This window comes from Passer domesticus, chromosome Z (genome assembly GCF_036417665.1).
Source record: "Passer domesticus isolate bPasDom1 chromosome Z, bPasDom1.hap1, whole genome shotgun sequence".
Taxonomy (NCBI): domain Eukaryota; kingdom Metazoa; phylum Chordata; class Aves; order Passeriformes; family Passeridae; genus Passer; species Passer domesticus.
The window spans coordinates 7,415,088-7,428,667 of NC_087512.1; the positions used below are offsets into that span (position 1 = coordinate 7,415,088).

The 13,580-nt window shown below is 42.9% G+C and overlaps 1 protein-coding gene across 15 annotated transcripts in view; it reads left to right on the forward strand.

The window, feature by feature from the left end:
• The window catches only part of CELF4 (CUGBP Elav-like family member 4), a 692,304-nt gene that overhangs the window by 625,212 nt on the left and 53,512 nt on the right, over positions 1–13,580 (forward strand). For 8 of the 15 annotated variants that reach the window (XM_064405445.1, XM_064405446.1, XM_064405443.1 and 5 more), the window contains exon 8: positions 1,889–2,038. In XM_064405445.1, the coding sequence (XP_064261515.1) occupies positions 1,889–2,038 (150 nt within the window). Of the gene's footprint in view, positions 1–1,888; positions 2,039–13,049; positions 13,131–13,580 lie in introns of all 15 variants that reach the window. The other 7 variants (XR_010354139.1, XM_064405438.1, XM_064405433.1 and 4 more) reach the window with 1 other exon arrangement.

Below are 13,580 nucleotides of genomic sequence, written 5' to 3' on the forward strand. Positions count from 1 at the left end.
TTCAGACCAAGAAAATTGTAACATTCTTTGCTGTCATTTTAACAGTCTTCCATCAAGGGTCAGGCTTATCGCACACAACAATCCATAATTGTGAGGCAATTAATTTGACATTTCTGAGAGTTTGGTTCAGGTTTTACATTTCTCCCATCACTGCGACAATCTGGGTGAAAAGTGGGTCTGGCAGTGGGTCTGCTACTCTGTTACCTGCAGAGAGGGGCTAGAAATGAAATTTCATTTAGGCTTTCTTCCTTCTTCTTCCTCCTCTCCCTGCCTCCCTCCCTCCCCCTCTCTCTCCTTGTTGTAAATCTGCACCTGGTGTGGCTACAGCAAGAGATCTCAAACGAGGGATGAAATCCACAACTGGCATGCACCACCACCATTTGTTTTCCACGGTGGCATCATGCCAGCTTTACTCCAGCTACAGATCTGACCTCTCCAGGGGGGTTCTTTATAAGAAGAAAATTGAAGAATTCCAATAAATATGCCAAACTACCTCAGACATGCACAAAACAGCAAGCACAAATCCCCTGCTGCAATTTTAGAAAAAAAAAAAATTATTTACATTTTCTATGCAAATAAAGGAGAGATCCAGAAAAGCAACTGAAATTTTAAGTAGCCTTTGTGATTTGGAAGCTGATGGCATATGCTAAGAGCATTGCCTTTGGACTTCAGTTGCCACTGCTGGCTCCCTGTACCTCCACAGAGAATGTTTTTAAAGGCCAACACCATTTAAATAAGAAAAGGGGAAGCAGCAGCTTGTCTGCTCAGGGTATAAGAAATGAGCTAAAGTACTGCCTTTTTATTTTTTTTTGGGCTACTCAAATCCGAACATATTAAAATATCTCATGCATCTCTAGCAGCTTTCTTAAAGCGCCAATACAGATTTAAGCAGTGGTTAAAGGGTGTTATAGGACTAACCCATCATGGAATGCTGCAATGGTGAAGAAAATATGTGCAATTGGTTTAAAAGAGAGGTTACTGCAAAAAATCATGCTTTCAATCAGTAGTATACCCTGACACAGAAAGATATTGTTGAAGATAAAATAGTTTAACTTCCCATGCACACCTAGCAAGAGAAAGATATGATTTCAGGCTCATTGAAAACTCATTTTTGGTCCCTGAAATCATCCTGAACATGTTGCAAGAAGAACAGACTGTCCAGTCATTTTACACATACATAGGAGTAAGACAGTGAGGTAGCAGACAGATTTAATTCTCTCCCCAGAAATTCAAGAATTCTCTACCAGTGGGTGACAAGATCCCACTCAGAACATAAAGACAAATTTTGTTTTTCTGAAATAGCAGCATTACAGTCCCCCACAGGTTGCATCTGGGAAGAAGGAAAGAATAAGATTCCATTAAAGGAACAATTTTAGTCCAAATTTTGCCCCAGTTTATTGAGATATTTATGATATTTGTTAAAACAGTATGAAGTCAAGTTCGGACCAAACAGTAACATTAAAAAATGTTTCACTGGCTACCTTTAGGCTACAAATAAACTTGACAAGTCTTTTAAGGATCCCTAGTGCTGAGAAAGTTCAGAATGAGTTTGCACATGAAAGGTGTATTCATGAGAGAGTGCAGACAGAGCAGTCCTGGAAATCAGTACACCCACAGAGATCCAAAGGGAATCTGATAGGTACTGCTGTAGAAAGCTGGGGCTGAGAGTTTTTGGAGGTTTTTCAAGCTTGTCTTGAGTGCTTTCTGAGCAGGGGAGCAACTGCAAGCAGTCCATTTATTTGCTCAACAGCTTAGGAGCTTTTTCATTTCTCAGTTTTTTGGTTTTTTTTGCGGGTGGTGGTCGCAGCTGTTGTGTCAGCAGTTTTCTCCACGATGTTGTTGTTTCTAGTACTCACCAGCTCTGCCCTTGTGTCCTCCTCCTTTTCAGGTGGAAGCACGCCTCCTGGCATAACTGCACCAGCTGTGCCTAGCATCCCATCTCCAATTGGGGTGAATGGTTTCACTGGCCTCCCGCCGCAGGCTAATGGGCAGCCAGCCGCTGAAGCCGTGTTTGCTAATGGCATTCACCCTTATCCAGGTAAGCCAGACTAATCCTGTGCCCACAGCCTGTTGCCTCACTCCTAGAGATACTGTCCACACCCACAGGCTTTGCCCAACAAAAGCCCGTGGCATAGGTTCAGAAGGGTTACACCCCACACCACCAGGGCTCATTATTGCATTGGTGTATTGTGTCTTATGCAGCTACAGTGTTAAACGGTTCAATCTGGATGATAAACATCAAGGGCATGTTGGAGGTGGAAAAACTGTGTACTGAATATTTGAGTGCTCATCTGCTGGATAGCTTGTCTGGTGAACACAGGACAACCAGCATGTTTTGCTTCAGCTGAAAATCGACCTGACTCCTGAGCAGTTCATGCTGGCAGATCCCCTGTCAGTACTCCCAAGGGTCTTGCTTCTGGTTAGCCTTGAAGGAGCTGTGCTAAGCCTGTCTGCACCCAGCACTGGTATCTCCTGCTGGAATTCCCCTGCAGCCAGATGGCTCTGGGAGGATGATCCAAAGGTCCACGTGCCCGCTGACCCAACCAGCTTCCTGTGTGCAGGGAGCAGGTGTTGACCTCCAAAATTCCTGCTGCACACAAATCCTGCTGCCTTACCAGGCCTGGGGAGTGAAGCTGCATTAATATAGCCTCTGAATGGGCTCAGGGTCATCCTTTGGTGGCACACTGCAGGAGAACTGCTGCTGGGATTCACACTGTGCCTAGCTGGAAGATGCCAGCACTACAGAAGTGATTTTGCAAGCACTGGCAATCAGAGATGGATGAGGGAGGTTAAAGGATCCATACCTGCCCCTATACCTGTATTTACAAATACACATACAGCCTAAATCTGTAATTACCAATTACCATTCCTTAATGTGCACTTACATTTTTTCAGCATCCTCAAGACTTGAGATAGCTCTCTCCTCCAATACACTTCCTCTAGAAAGTCATTTTATACCATTCCTGTACACATACTAATGGTAACAATCATAGCAATAAAAAATCTAAGTAAATGTTACTAATTGATCCTAATCACCAGCTGGCAAAGGAATATTTTACCCTGGGGAACTGATAGATTGATCTAGTTTGTTAGGAAATCAAATACTGAATTTAATGTTCCAGCCAAAAAGCCACAAAAACTCAAAGAAAAAATAATTATTTCAATCTTAGCCAGTTCTGAAAACTCAGAAGATTCATCATCATAGGAAAATTTGTGAGCTACAAGGAAAAATACCATATAGTATAGAAATACCAAAGTCTTACCTAGGTGTTGACAAATTATTATCCTCCTCCCAACACTTTGCAAACATGGACTTTGAGTTCAACTCTAATCAGAATTAAAATCAAGTGACTTACTGTACTCAAAATTAGGCATGTGTATACGTGTTGTAGCAGTGTAAGGACAGGGGAGATTTTTGAGTTATCAGAAGACTGCAGAAAGCCCTTAGAATGTTCAGTGAGTTCAACCACAACACTGAGAAAGCATTCTGTCTTTAAGGTTGTATAAACATGGCCATCTGTTCTTCTGTCCATTTATTTCAGTTTGCCTATTTGCCAGTCAATCATTTCTCTGTTTATTCATCCACTTCTATGTATGTCTGTCCTTTTTTTCTGCTTTATTTAGATCCTTTTAGCCAATTTCAATGATCCATTACTGTGGGTACAGAGAAAATATGTTCTCTCTAGGTGAATCTTAATGGCTTGAGCTTTTGTTACTACCCCCATCTATCCCCATAATTAAAGAATACCTCAGTTAGGTATTTCATCCATGGATATATAAAAGCCAATGGCCTTAATCTGATTCTCTCTGAGTTTCAGAGAGACTTGCTCAGGCAGCAATTCCCAGTAAGTCCCTGCACAAACACCAACAGGCTGACACACGGAAAGGTGACAGTCACCCTGCCCCTCTTTGCTGCAGGCAGAGAGACTCCCTTCTGCCAGTAGAGCTGACATCCAAACACTCTGAGCTGTGTAAAGTTTGGATTTATCTCAGGGTAACTTCAGCAATATATTTGTCTTTCTCATTGCTCAGTTTCCCCATAATGTGGTGACACCTTAAGTTGTACCAGAGGTGGAAAGGGAACAGTGCCAGGTCAAGCACCCACCTCTCATTATGCTTTTGTCTGTCCCTGAAATGCTGAAAGCAAGTCCACATAGCTTACATCACGCATTTGCTCCATCTAATTGTGTTCCTTCTCATGAGCATTTATGCACTCTCCAAACTTTCCTCCTTGCCACAGGCTTTATTCAGTCCTGGAGCTTAGCAGCATGAAAAATAAAAGGATTAGACATTTATATGGGTAATGAGAACATCCACAGCCATATTAGACTGGATAAAAATGTAGATAGGACACAAAACTTCATGTTTTATGATATAAGCCAGCCACTAATTGCTTGGGGTTAGAAAGAAAATTTCATCACAGGGCAGCTTGTTCCATCATTATGGGATTTTTCTCACTCTCCTCTATTGCATCTCTTACTGCCCTGTGGTTCTGCATGGCTCTGTCCCTAAATGCAAGGGTAAAAATAAAATATTACAGCTGAGCAGGCAATTGCACTAACACTATAGAGAAGGGAAGATCATGACAGTCCCCTTCCAAAGCCAGCATCTTCCAAACAGCTTTCTTTTATGGTGTATCTCTCATTCTGAAAGTGGCTAAGACTGCTGCTGTATTATGTACATAATCATAGTCTTGCTATGATTATGACTTGCCATATATTGCTTAAATCCTGAATATTGCTTTCAGATACTCCTTCATACTCCACAAAAAAAAACTCAAATGTGGGTTCACATCATTATAGCCTGTAGCAGAATATTCTTTGTTGCCTGAAAATAGCAAAACAGGACAGTGTATATCTCTAGAGGCATGACATCCATATCACTCAGACCCTAATAAATTCCATTAATTGTGCAGTTTGTCTACATGTTCACCTTTCTGACCAACCTTATTATTTTTGATTCTGCATCCAAAGGACTCCAGAATACCATAGTCTTTATAAAAACAAGAACATATTACATTATTGTATTTAGTCTATAATTCCACTCTTTTTACTTCTGTCTTCCCTATGCTCTTTTTTCAAGATTCCCTTTGACTGGAGAAGGGATGTACATGGTGTCACTTCAGTCAGATTACCAAACCATCCACGCCTTTGTGGCAAATGGATGAATACTTTGAACATCCCTACTTGCCAGGGCTTTGATCACAGCCCCTGTCCCTGCAGGAATTAGCTTTCTCTGTTAATCTGGTCAGGCTATGGATTCATGCCATGGCACTAAAAAAACATTCCTAGCAGTCACAACCTTTGCAAGCCAGGGTCTCACCTTCTCCAAGTGCATAATGCCTCAGTGCACTTTTTGCCACGGAGTGAATAACAAGGCAATAAGTATTCCCCCTTCCACTAGTCTAAGCCCCTTTGGAGATTTGACCTTTTTGTGTATTAATTCCTGCCCTTTAATCTTTCAGTTTGCAGAGCTATTGAACGTGGCAATGTGTCACAATATATAGTGGGGACAAAGAGCATAATCTGTTGTGCCATGATCTTGTGAGTCACTTTGCAGCAGCACAAGAGCGTTTGCCATTTCCACATTAGTCACAGTAGCAGGGATTGCACTCTTCTGCCAAAGCTTCTTAGCCACACAGAGCCTCTCTTGTAACCATGTGTGATGTACAGTAACAGTAGACACCATCTGCACTGGCTTCTGCTGTGTTCACATCATCAGAATTCTGCTCTCTGCTAACAGGTCCTGCCCTGCTGAATTACATTGTGAGGGACTAGACAAAATTCTCACTCCAAAGATAAAGCCTCTTTGGTAAGAGAAAGGGGACATAAAGATGAGAAAATCAGGAGACCAAAGGGTAACAAATGAGAGAGAAGGGACTGGCTGTCCAAGAATCAGTGAAATTAGAAATTGGAAAAACTGGAAGAAGGAACAAAGCAGAGCTCCCAGAAAATTGAATACTGCTCCATAATCTCCTGTCCGGTGATGTGCCCAGAAAGAAGTGGAAATAGTGGAAATACACCACATAGCATCTCACACCCCTTTACTGCTCCTGGGCTAAAGGATGTCCAACTTGACCAAAGCCAGCAGTTTGGTAGGTTTGTGGAGCCTTAGATGGGGAATACTTTAATGAGTGCTGAGTTCTTCAGCTTCCTCACAAGGGGAAGCAGAGGGGCAGACACTGATCTCTTCTCTGGTGACCAGTAGCAGAACCTGAGGGAATGGTCTGAAATTGTGTCAGAGGAGATTAAATTTGGATATCAGCAAAAGGTTCTTCACCCAGAGGATGGCTGGGCACTGGAACAGGCTCCCTAAGATTATCGTCCTAGCACCAAGCCTGACAAGTTTAAGAACATTTGGACAATGCTCTCAGGCACATGATTTGACTCTTGGGGATGCCCTGTGCAGGCTTTTGATGATCCTTATGGATCCCTTCCTAATCAGGATACTCCATGATTCTGATTAAGTGCATTTGGTCTGGAATTAGGTTGCTGAGGAAAAATAAGCTAAGTCCCCTCAGTTCTTTGTAATCTATTAAAAGTGTGTCAGCTCATTTATTATTTTCAGGCACATAGTGGTTCTGTTTCTGACTGCTCACTACGTCCAGGTCTGGCTCTATCATTCCACCCTGAAGACTCAGCACAAGTTTCTCCACCCTTTAGCACACAGTACATCTGGGCTAGCAAGACAGCAATCTCCACTTCATACCCTGTTCAGAGTCCAGCCCTCTCTGGTGAGGAATAGCTGTCATTAAAAAGTGGGCAGCCAAGATTTTATGCCCATGTTTTTCCAAGTCACCACTGAGACAGTAAGGTGTGCCTCACAGGGGAATTTCTGTTCTGTAGCAACTCATGACTTTGTAACAAACCAAGACCATCAATTCATTTTTCTTGGTTCAACAAAGAGGTATCAGGAACCAATTTCACCCACTGCCAGCAGAGACAGCATTCAGACTCCATCTGTATTTATTACCATTACCCAAGTTAATTTTGCAGTTTGTCATTTAACAGTGCTGCTGATGGACAGGCTGCTGCTCCAGACCAGTGAGTCCAGTGCCAGTCCTGACCACAGCAGGCACCAACCAGCGGCACTGGGCAAGACCAGGGCTTCCCTAGTGCAGGGAGAGGAAAAGACTGGCTTCCCACACCTCAGTGTCCACCCTGATATTTCAGGCCTGAAAGGTGTTAGACAAGAAGAATTTAGAGAGGAGGTGAATCAGGAGAAGAGATAAAGAGTGACCTGCCTCCATCTGTAGAAGGTCCAGAATGAAAACCAAACCCTATAGCATTTGGTCTAGACATATAATATGGCCTAGAAATGTGCCTGGCTCAGCTACCCTGAGGCTAAGTTCCTCACTGCGGGAAATCTCTGGCTCTGTATTGTTTCTCCACCCTAAATCTCCAGGTGAGAGCTTTCCTGTTCATATTTTGTATCAGCAGTTCCTAAACTCCAACAGTGAGCACCTGAGACATCATTATGACTAGGAAGCATTTATTTGACCCATTTGTAACAATCTGCCATGTGCCATAAACCACGCTTTACTGGTAAAATAAACAAGTGAAGGAATGCACTCATTAAAAATATAATAACAAGTTGCCATCTTCAATTGTAGTCTAAACCACTTTAATGATGCCATGTACTTCCAATGACCGTGCTGCAGCTGTAATGAATGGGGTTGTTTAAGGCAGTTGTGTGAGCCTTTCCAGAGCAAAAGTGTTTTCTCCTTTGATCTGGAAGAAGTGCAAACACAAATCAGATTCCATGCTGATGTCTTCAGTAGCATCTATGTGAGTTAAGACCTTGAGCCTAATTTTTAAAGATGACTTAAACTAAGCTCTCCCAAAATATAAATGTTAGAGTGCCTTAAGAGCTTTTAAACCTGACCCTGACTTCTGTGATTATAGTCTTTGGCAAAGAGAGGGAAGTCTGGTCCTGGCTTTCCTGTTGAGTGTTTGTCACCGTGACTAGCTATGTCCACCTGTCTGCCTTTTTGAATCACCTGTGTCTTTCCTGCTTTGTTGTCTGGAAGCTCTTCATTGCCAGACATGTGTCCCATCATGTTTTCACTCAGCATCTGTCTCAAAAGGAATCTGATTAGGGCTGGGGCTTGGAGGTGGCACTGTTAAGAAAATAATAAAGATAATCCTAGTTTCCATGACTGAACTATATTAATTTTATAGATCCATGTGTCATTCCAAACGAGCACATACAATAGCTGGGGATGCCACCAAAAGGACTTTTTCCTACTAACAGGGTGAAGCAGAGGGTACAAAACCCCTGGATTTCTTTGCTCTTTTGATGTGTAGGGGAAGAGACAGAGGGACAGCACGTCTTAAACTGAGTAGTGTCCACCCTTAAATGGCAAAACGAGACTATAAAACACAGGATCAGCCTCTGTTTTCTGCCAGATCAGCACATTCTTTCTGTTATTGCAGTTATTGTTGTGTCTGAATACCTAATTAATTACAACAGTAAGCGCTGGCTTCTTTAATCACAGCATCAGCTGTCCTAATCAATCTTAATAATATGGAATCTGTACTATGGCACCCATGAATTTTAATCTACATAAATTTCTTAAGACCTCTCGCAAGCTTGTTGTACGAAATGATATAATTATGGATATAGATTAGGGCTGTAGAGAGTGATTTAAATTGGATTTAAGGAGAAGGTGAATAGAGCCCTCCCACTCAGTTATTTATTTATTTTAATCCTGGCCTTCACATAGATTTTTTTTTTTCCTATCATTATGTTATTACCCCCCCACACTGACTGCACAGCACTGCCTCTCTTTGATTGCCCTCCTCCCCCATCCACCTTCCCAAAGGAGATCGTGGCCAAGCTGCAGCTCCTGAGAGGTGCAGAACACCCCCCCGGGACAGTGAGAGGAATGAATAGGTGGGGCAGAGCACAAAGCTGAGGACCCAGATCACAACATGCTGTTCCAGACCTATCTAGGAAGCGTCTGTGCAAAATAGAGTGGAATAGATGGAACTGAGCATGGCAGTCATGGAATGCACAGATAATCAGAAGCAAGGAGTGGAGAGAATATCACACAGAAGTAAGTTCACTCCTTCCACCAAAGTGAAATCACAGAGCATCTTAGGAGCCAAAAATGTGCCAAGCTCTGCTTTTGTCTTTCAGAAGCACTGGACTCCTCTGGTTTCAGAGAGCAGATCACTTTGGATTTCTCTTACCAGAGCTGGGACTAGGAGGCTGTCCCATAGTCCACTGATGGAATTTGAAGGTCTCTTTTGCTGGCTCAGGCTGTAACTATCATCCTTTTCCTTGGCAGCCCACTCACTTCTGTGCAGATCCTCCTGATTTATACCCCTGACTACCACAGAAGACTCCAGCCCTCTGTCCCCTGCAACCATTTTCACCTGGGGCAGCTTGTCTTGGTCAGACACTGGAGTCAGGCTACTGACACCTCAGGAAGGATTCTTTATAGACTATAACTTCAACCAATTTTATTTATTTTTAACAACGTGCTTCATTCTGCTACCTCCATCCATTCATTCTCTGACAAAAGCTAAATGTCAGGCCCAACACTAACTGAAAGCCCCTTTAAAAAGTTGGATTTCAATACAGAGATATATCAGGAGTAAGAAAGTTTCCTGGTGTTAATTTTAAAGCACTTGTATTTCATGCTGACTTGGGAAATCATCCTCAGTTTTTGGCATCAGGGAGAGGATTTGGAAAGTGACATTAACGGATCTACTTTCTTTGAAGGACTTGGGAGTTATTTCTTGACTTCTGCCTAATGAATAAGTGCTGCCTTCGTTAAATTTATATTTATGGCCATATAGTAGGTCATTGGCTTGTTTTATGTCTCCAGGTTTATGGAAGGTTATCTGCCATGGTCACCTTGTGGCATCTTGGCCAGGACTGTCTTGCAAAAAGACAATTGTATCTGAGCAAGATTTTTCCCGTGGAGATATGGAAATTATCAAATTAATATAGAGGAGATGTCGAGGGATAAGGCTCTTGCCCTGAGCTGCCAAATGAAGTTACTATTAGCATCTGTTTTCACGGTACACCTTTAGTTTGCCCTGGCAAGGCCAGATCCTGGAAAGCAGCAAGGCCACAGGGACTTCAGTGGGGCTGATGTGATTGATGGTTCTCCTCTGGCCTCTCAGGAGCCTCTCTGCTTTTTTTTTCCTCTCCACCAGCTGATCCCCAGCATTTACATTGCAACACCTTTAATCTCGGAAATGTCTGTGTGTTGGACACGACACCTTCATGGGTCTGGCCACAAGGAAATCTGTTTCAGATGTTCTCCCTAGGAACATTTGCACAGAGTCAGCACATCCAAGGTCTTTGGATGATGATTCAACTTAGAGACATACTGCTGCTGGTCCAAAAGCTGCTGTAAGGTGCTCTGTGATGTCCATGTCTCTCATCCATATCTCTTATAAGCCGTTGTACACCTACTTACCTTGTGTGCCACTGTGGGCTGGCATCTGGCACAGGAAGCACACAGAGGAGCTGAGGTGTTTTCCCAGCCCTGTATGTTTGTGTTCAACTAATATTTTCAGTATCAAAGAAGACTGGTAAGCTGGATGGGGAGAAAGGGTGACTGAGGCAGGTTAACTCTCCCACTAATGATCTATGTGAAGGCCACCCCGTGAAGTTATGTGCAGCTTATGGAGGAGCAAAGCAACCCTTCCTGATGGTCTCCTTGTGCTGAGATACAGAAAATACTCATAACTCCCAATCACTTTGAATTTTAGCAAGTGGTGGGCTACAGCCACACCTAACCTCTGTGGTAGGTCGACTCTGAATTGTGGGCTCCTCACATAACCAAGCCCTTGATGAACTCCTCATAGGTCATTAACATGTAAGAGGGCTGTCACTTTGCAGAACGCAGCATGGCCACAACTTCCTTAAATGTCTAATCTGTGTCTTGAGATTCCTGGATCAATACCAGCTGTTGGATTCATCCATGCTACAGCTGGGAGCAGAGGCAGCTATGCCCTTCGCTAGGTCTGATTCATCTGGCAGGGTGAGCAGCAGCATGAAGATGTGCTCATGGCTGCCCAAGATGCCTTGGCTTCCTGCAAGGGTGTCGAGCCAGCCCTGCAGCCTGTGTCCCTGCCTCTTCATAGGCTGTGTTGCCCAGCATGGACATGCCCACCATGCTAACGTCAAGTCTTCATTTGCTGAGTAAACACAGTCTCCAAGCTAAGGAAGGCAAGTCCTTCAGTGAGAGAAGTCATCACTTTTAAGAGGTGTCAAGTTAAATTCCTGCTGGTTGTGACTCACCACAACTTTGGCTTTTCCCAAATGGCCAAGGCAGGGTATGAATCTACAAGTAAAACAGAGCCACAAGCCAAAATCTACAAGTAAAACAGAGCTGCTGTCCCCCTCCAGAGGTGTTTTCAGCTCTCCTTTCAAGAGCATCCAGGGATGGTTGGGTCAGTTAGGGCCCCGTGTGTTAGAACAGATACTTAGAATATTTTTTTCCCATTTGGAAGGGATTCCCAGGTTGGAGAAAAGCTAACTGTAACCTTCCCACTGGCTTGCATGTGCTGTGAACCAAGACAAAACCCCATGCATGACCTGGGTCACAAGGCAGCCTCAAGAGAAACACTCAGTTAGATATTACCCTTGGTGGCAAGTCATAAATACTCGGGAAAATAATGAACTCTGAAAGCTTTAGTGTGGAAGGCAGAAAGGCTTCATTTCATGGCCTGTTATCCCAAACACTTTAAATAAATTATTTACCCAACTCTAATATTTAAACTTAAAAGTGGGGGATTCTCAGCATGTGTTTCCTAAGCAGAATACCTTAGTTCTGATGGTCAAAGTATGGTTCTAAAAGCAAGTGAGATATCCACAGGTGGGATAAGCAGAGCAACTCTGCGGTGAGCCAGATGGTCGTGTCCAGGAGATAGACTCAGCTATAGCTGGGAGGTCAGGAAGCTCCCACATGTGCCCAGATAAGGCAAGGAATAAAGGAAAAAAACACAGGACAGGTCCTGCTTAGTGAGTCCTCTTGTATCAGTGAATTGCTAATTATCAGCAGGTCAGGGGGCAGAACAATCATATCCAAATCAGCCTCATCTGGGAGGAAGGAAATACTGTAAATGCGTTTCCTGAGCAGCAGAGACAATTTCTTCTTCTGTGCTATGAAGTTGCCTTTGGGGCAGAGATGGCAGATCCTTTCCTTAACTGCAGTCTGTAAAACCATAGTTAAAAAAAGATTTGCCTCTCTCAGAGAGGTTCCCTCACCTCTCTCAGGAGATATCTTCTACCTGACAGGACTTGAAGGGTCTAAGTTATTATAATCCATTCTCCTAAATGGGTGAGGGAACTGATGTATCACTGAACTTTTCATAGCTGTTCAGTTTTCTTGTGGAGCAATATGACCAATATTCTGTTTTATGAGGAAAACAGTTTTAAGCAGAGGTTAAAAAGAATGAACTTTAGTTCATTTCTTCTTCAAGAAGAAAGTAGTAAGTAAAAAAAAAAAAAAAAATTGTATTTCCCAAACATTACCTCCATTATTTTTCTGGAACAGCTACTCTTTAAAATTGAAGTGTAGAATCTCTAGTCTGCCTGCCACTGACCTCCCACAGGTTTTAACAAATTCTCCACACACTGTTTTGTAAAAAATGAAAATCTTTACAGTGAGACAGTGCTTTCCCATTTCACATACACATATGTTGAGGGACTTGCCAAAAGTCAGCCAGGAAACCATTCCAAGCTAAGACTGCAATCCCACTTATTTCTTCCTATGACTACCCCAACCTCAAAGTCTACATGATCCAGTCATATCCATAATGAACAGGAGCTTCCAAGCCTTAGCCAGCTAATTGGGTTTGCCACCTCAAATTTGGTCGTTTCACCATTCCTCCTTGTATTTTGGGAGAAAAGTGTAAGACCTTGCAAGTTTCCATCATGACCAATGGTGATCTTTAAAGTTAAGTTTCAAGCTGGTATTTCTATTTGTAAGAAAACACTTTATCCGTGTTCCTTGGGTATGTAATACTCACGTATGACAACCTCCCCCACACTTTGCCATACAGTCAGTGTCTTTCCTTGGATAGGTGTATGGCACCAGATTTCCTTCCAAGAGGCCCCCACCTTTGCATCCTCCAAGCCTTGCCTCCAGCCACACCTCTGTGCGGGTAAGAAGGAAAAAAGGTGGGATGGATGTGGGAAAGTGGCAGTTCCCTAAGGGATCATCCTACAAGGAATAAGTTGGAGGGACTGCATAAATGTAGAACTGTGCAGTCCCAATAAATACAAATTAAACTCATTAGAAGAAGTGAAATATTAGGGCCAAGGTGACATTTGGACTGGAGGTTTAGCCAAGCTTTGCTTTAAATTTTTTATTGATGCAGATAAAGAGCTTATCCAACACGTTTCTCTCTCTTTTTTCTCCCTATCAACGAAAGGAGAAAAAGAAAAAAAAATTCTTAACTAGCTTTGGTTGTATTTGAGCAAGACTTCAAAGTTTCACAAAAATAAACAGTTTTAGTGGGGAGGAATGCACACTTGTAAAGAGAGAAAATACACTTTGAAGCCAGCAAGAGACTGCATGCCTTATGCAGAGATTCACAGCATCCTCCCTGGAG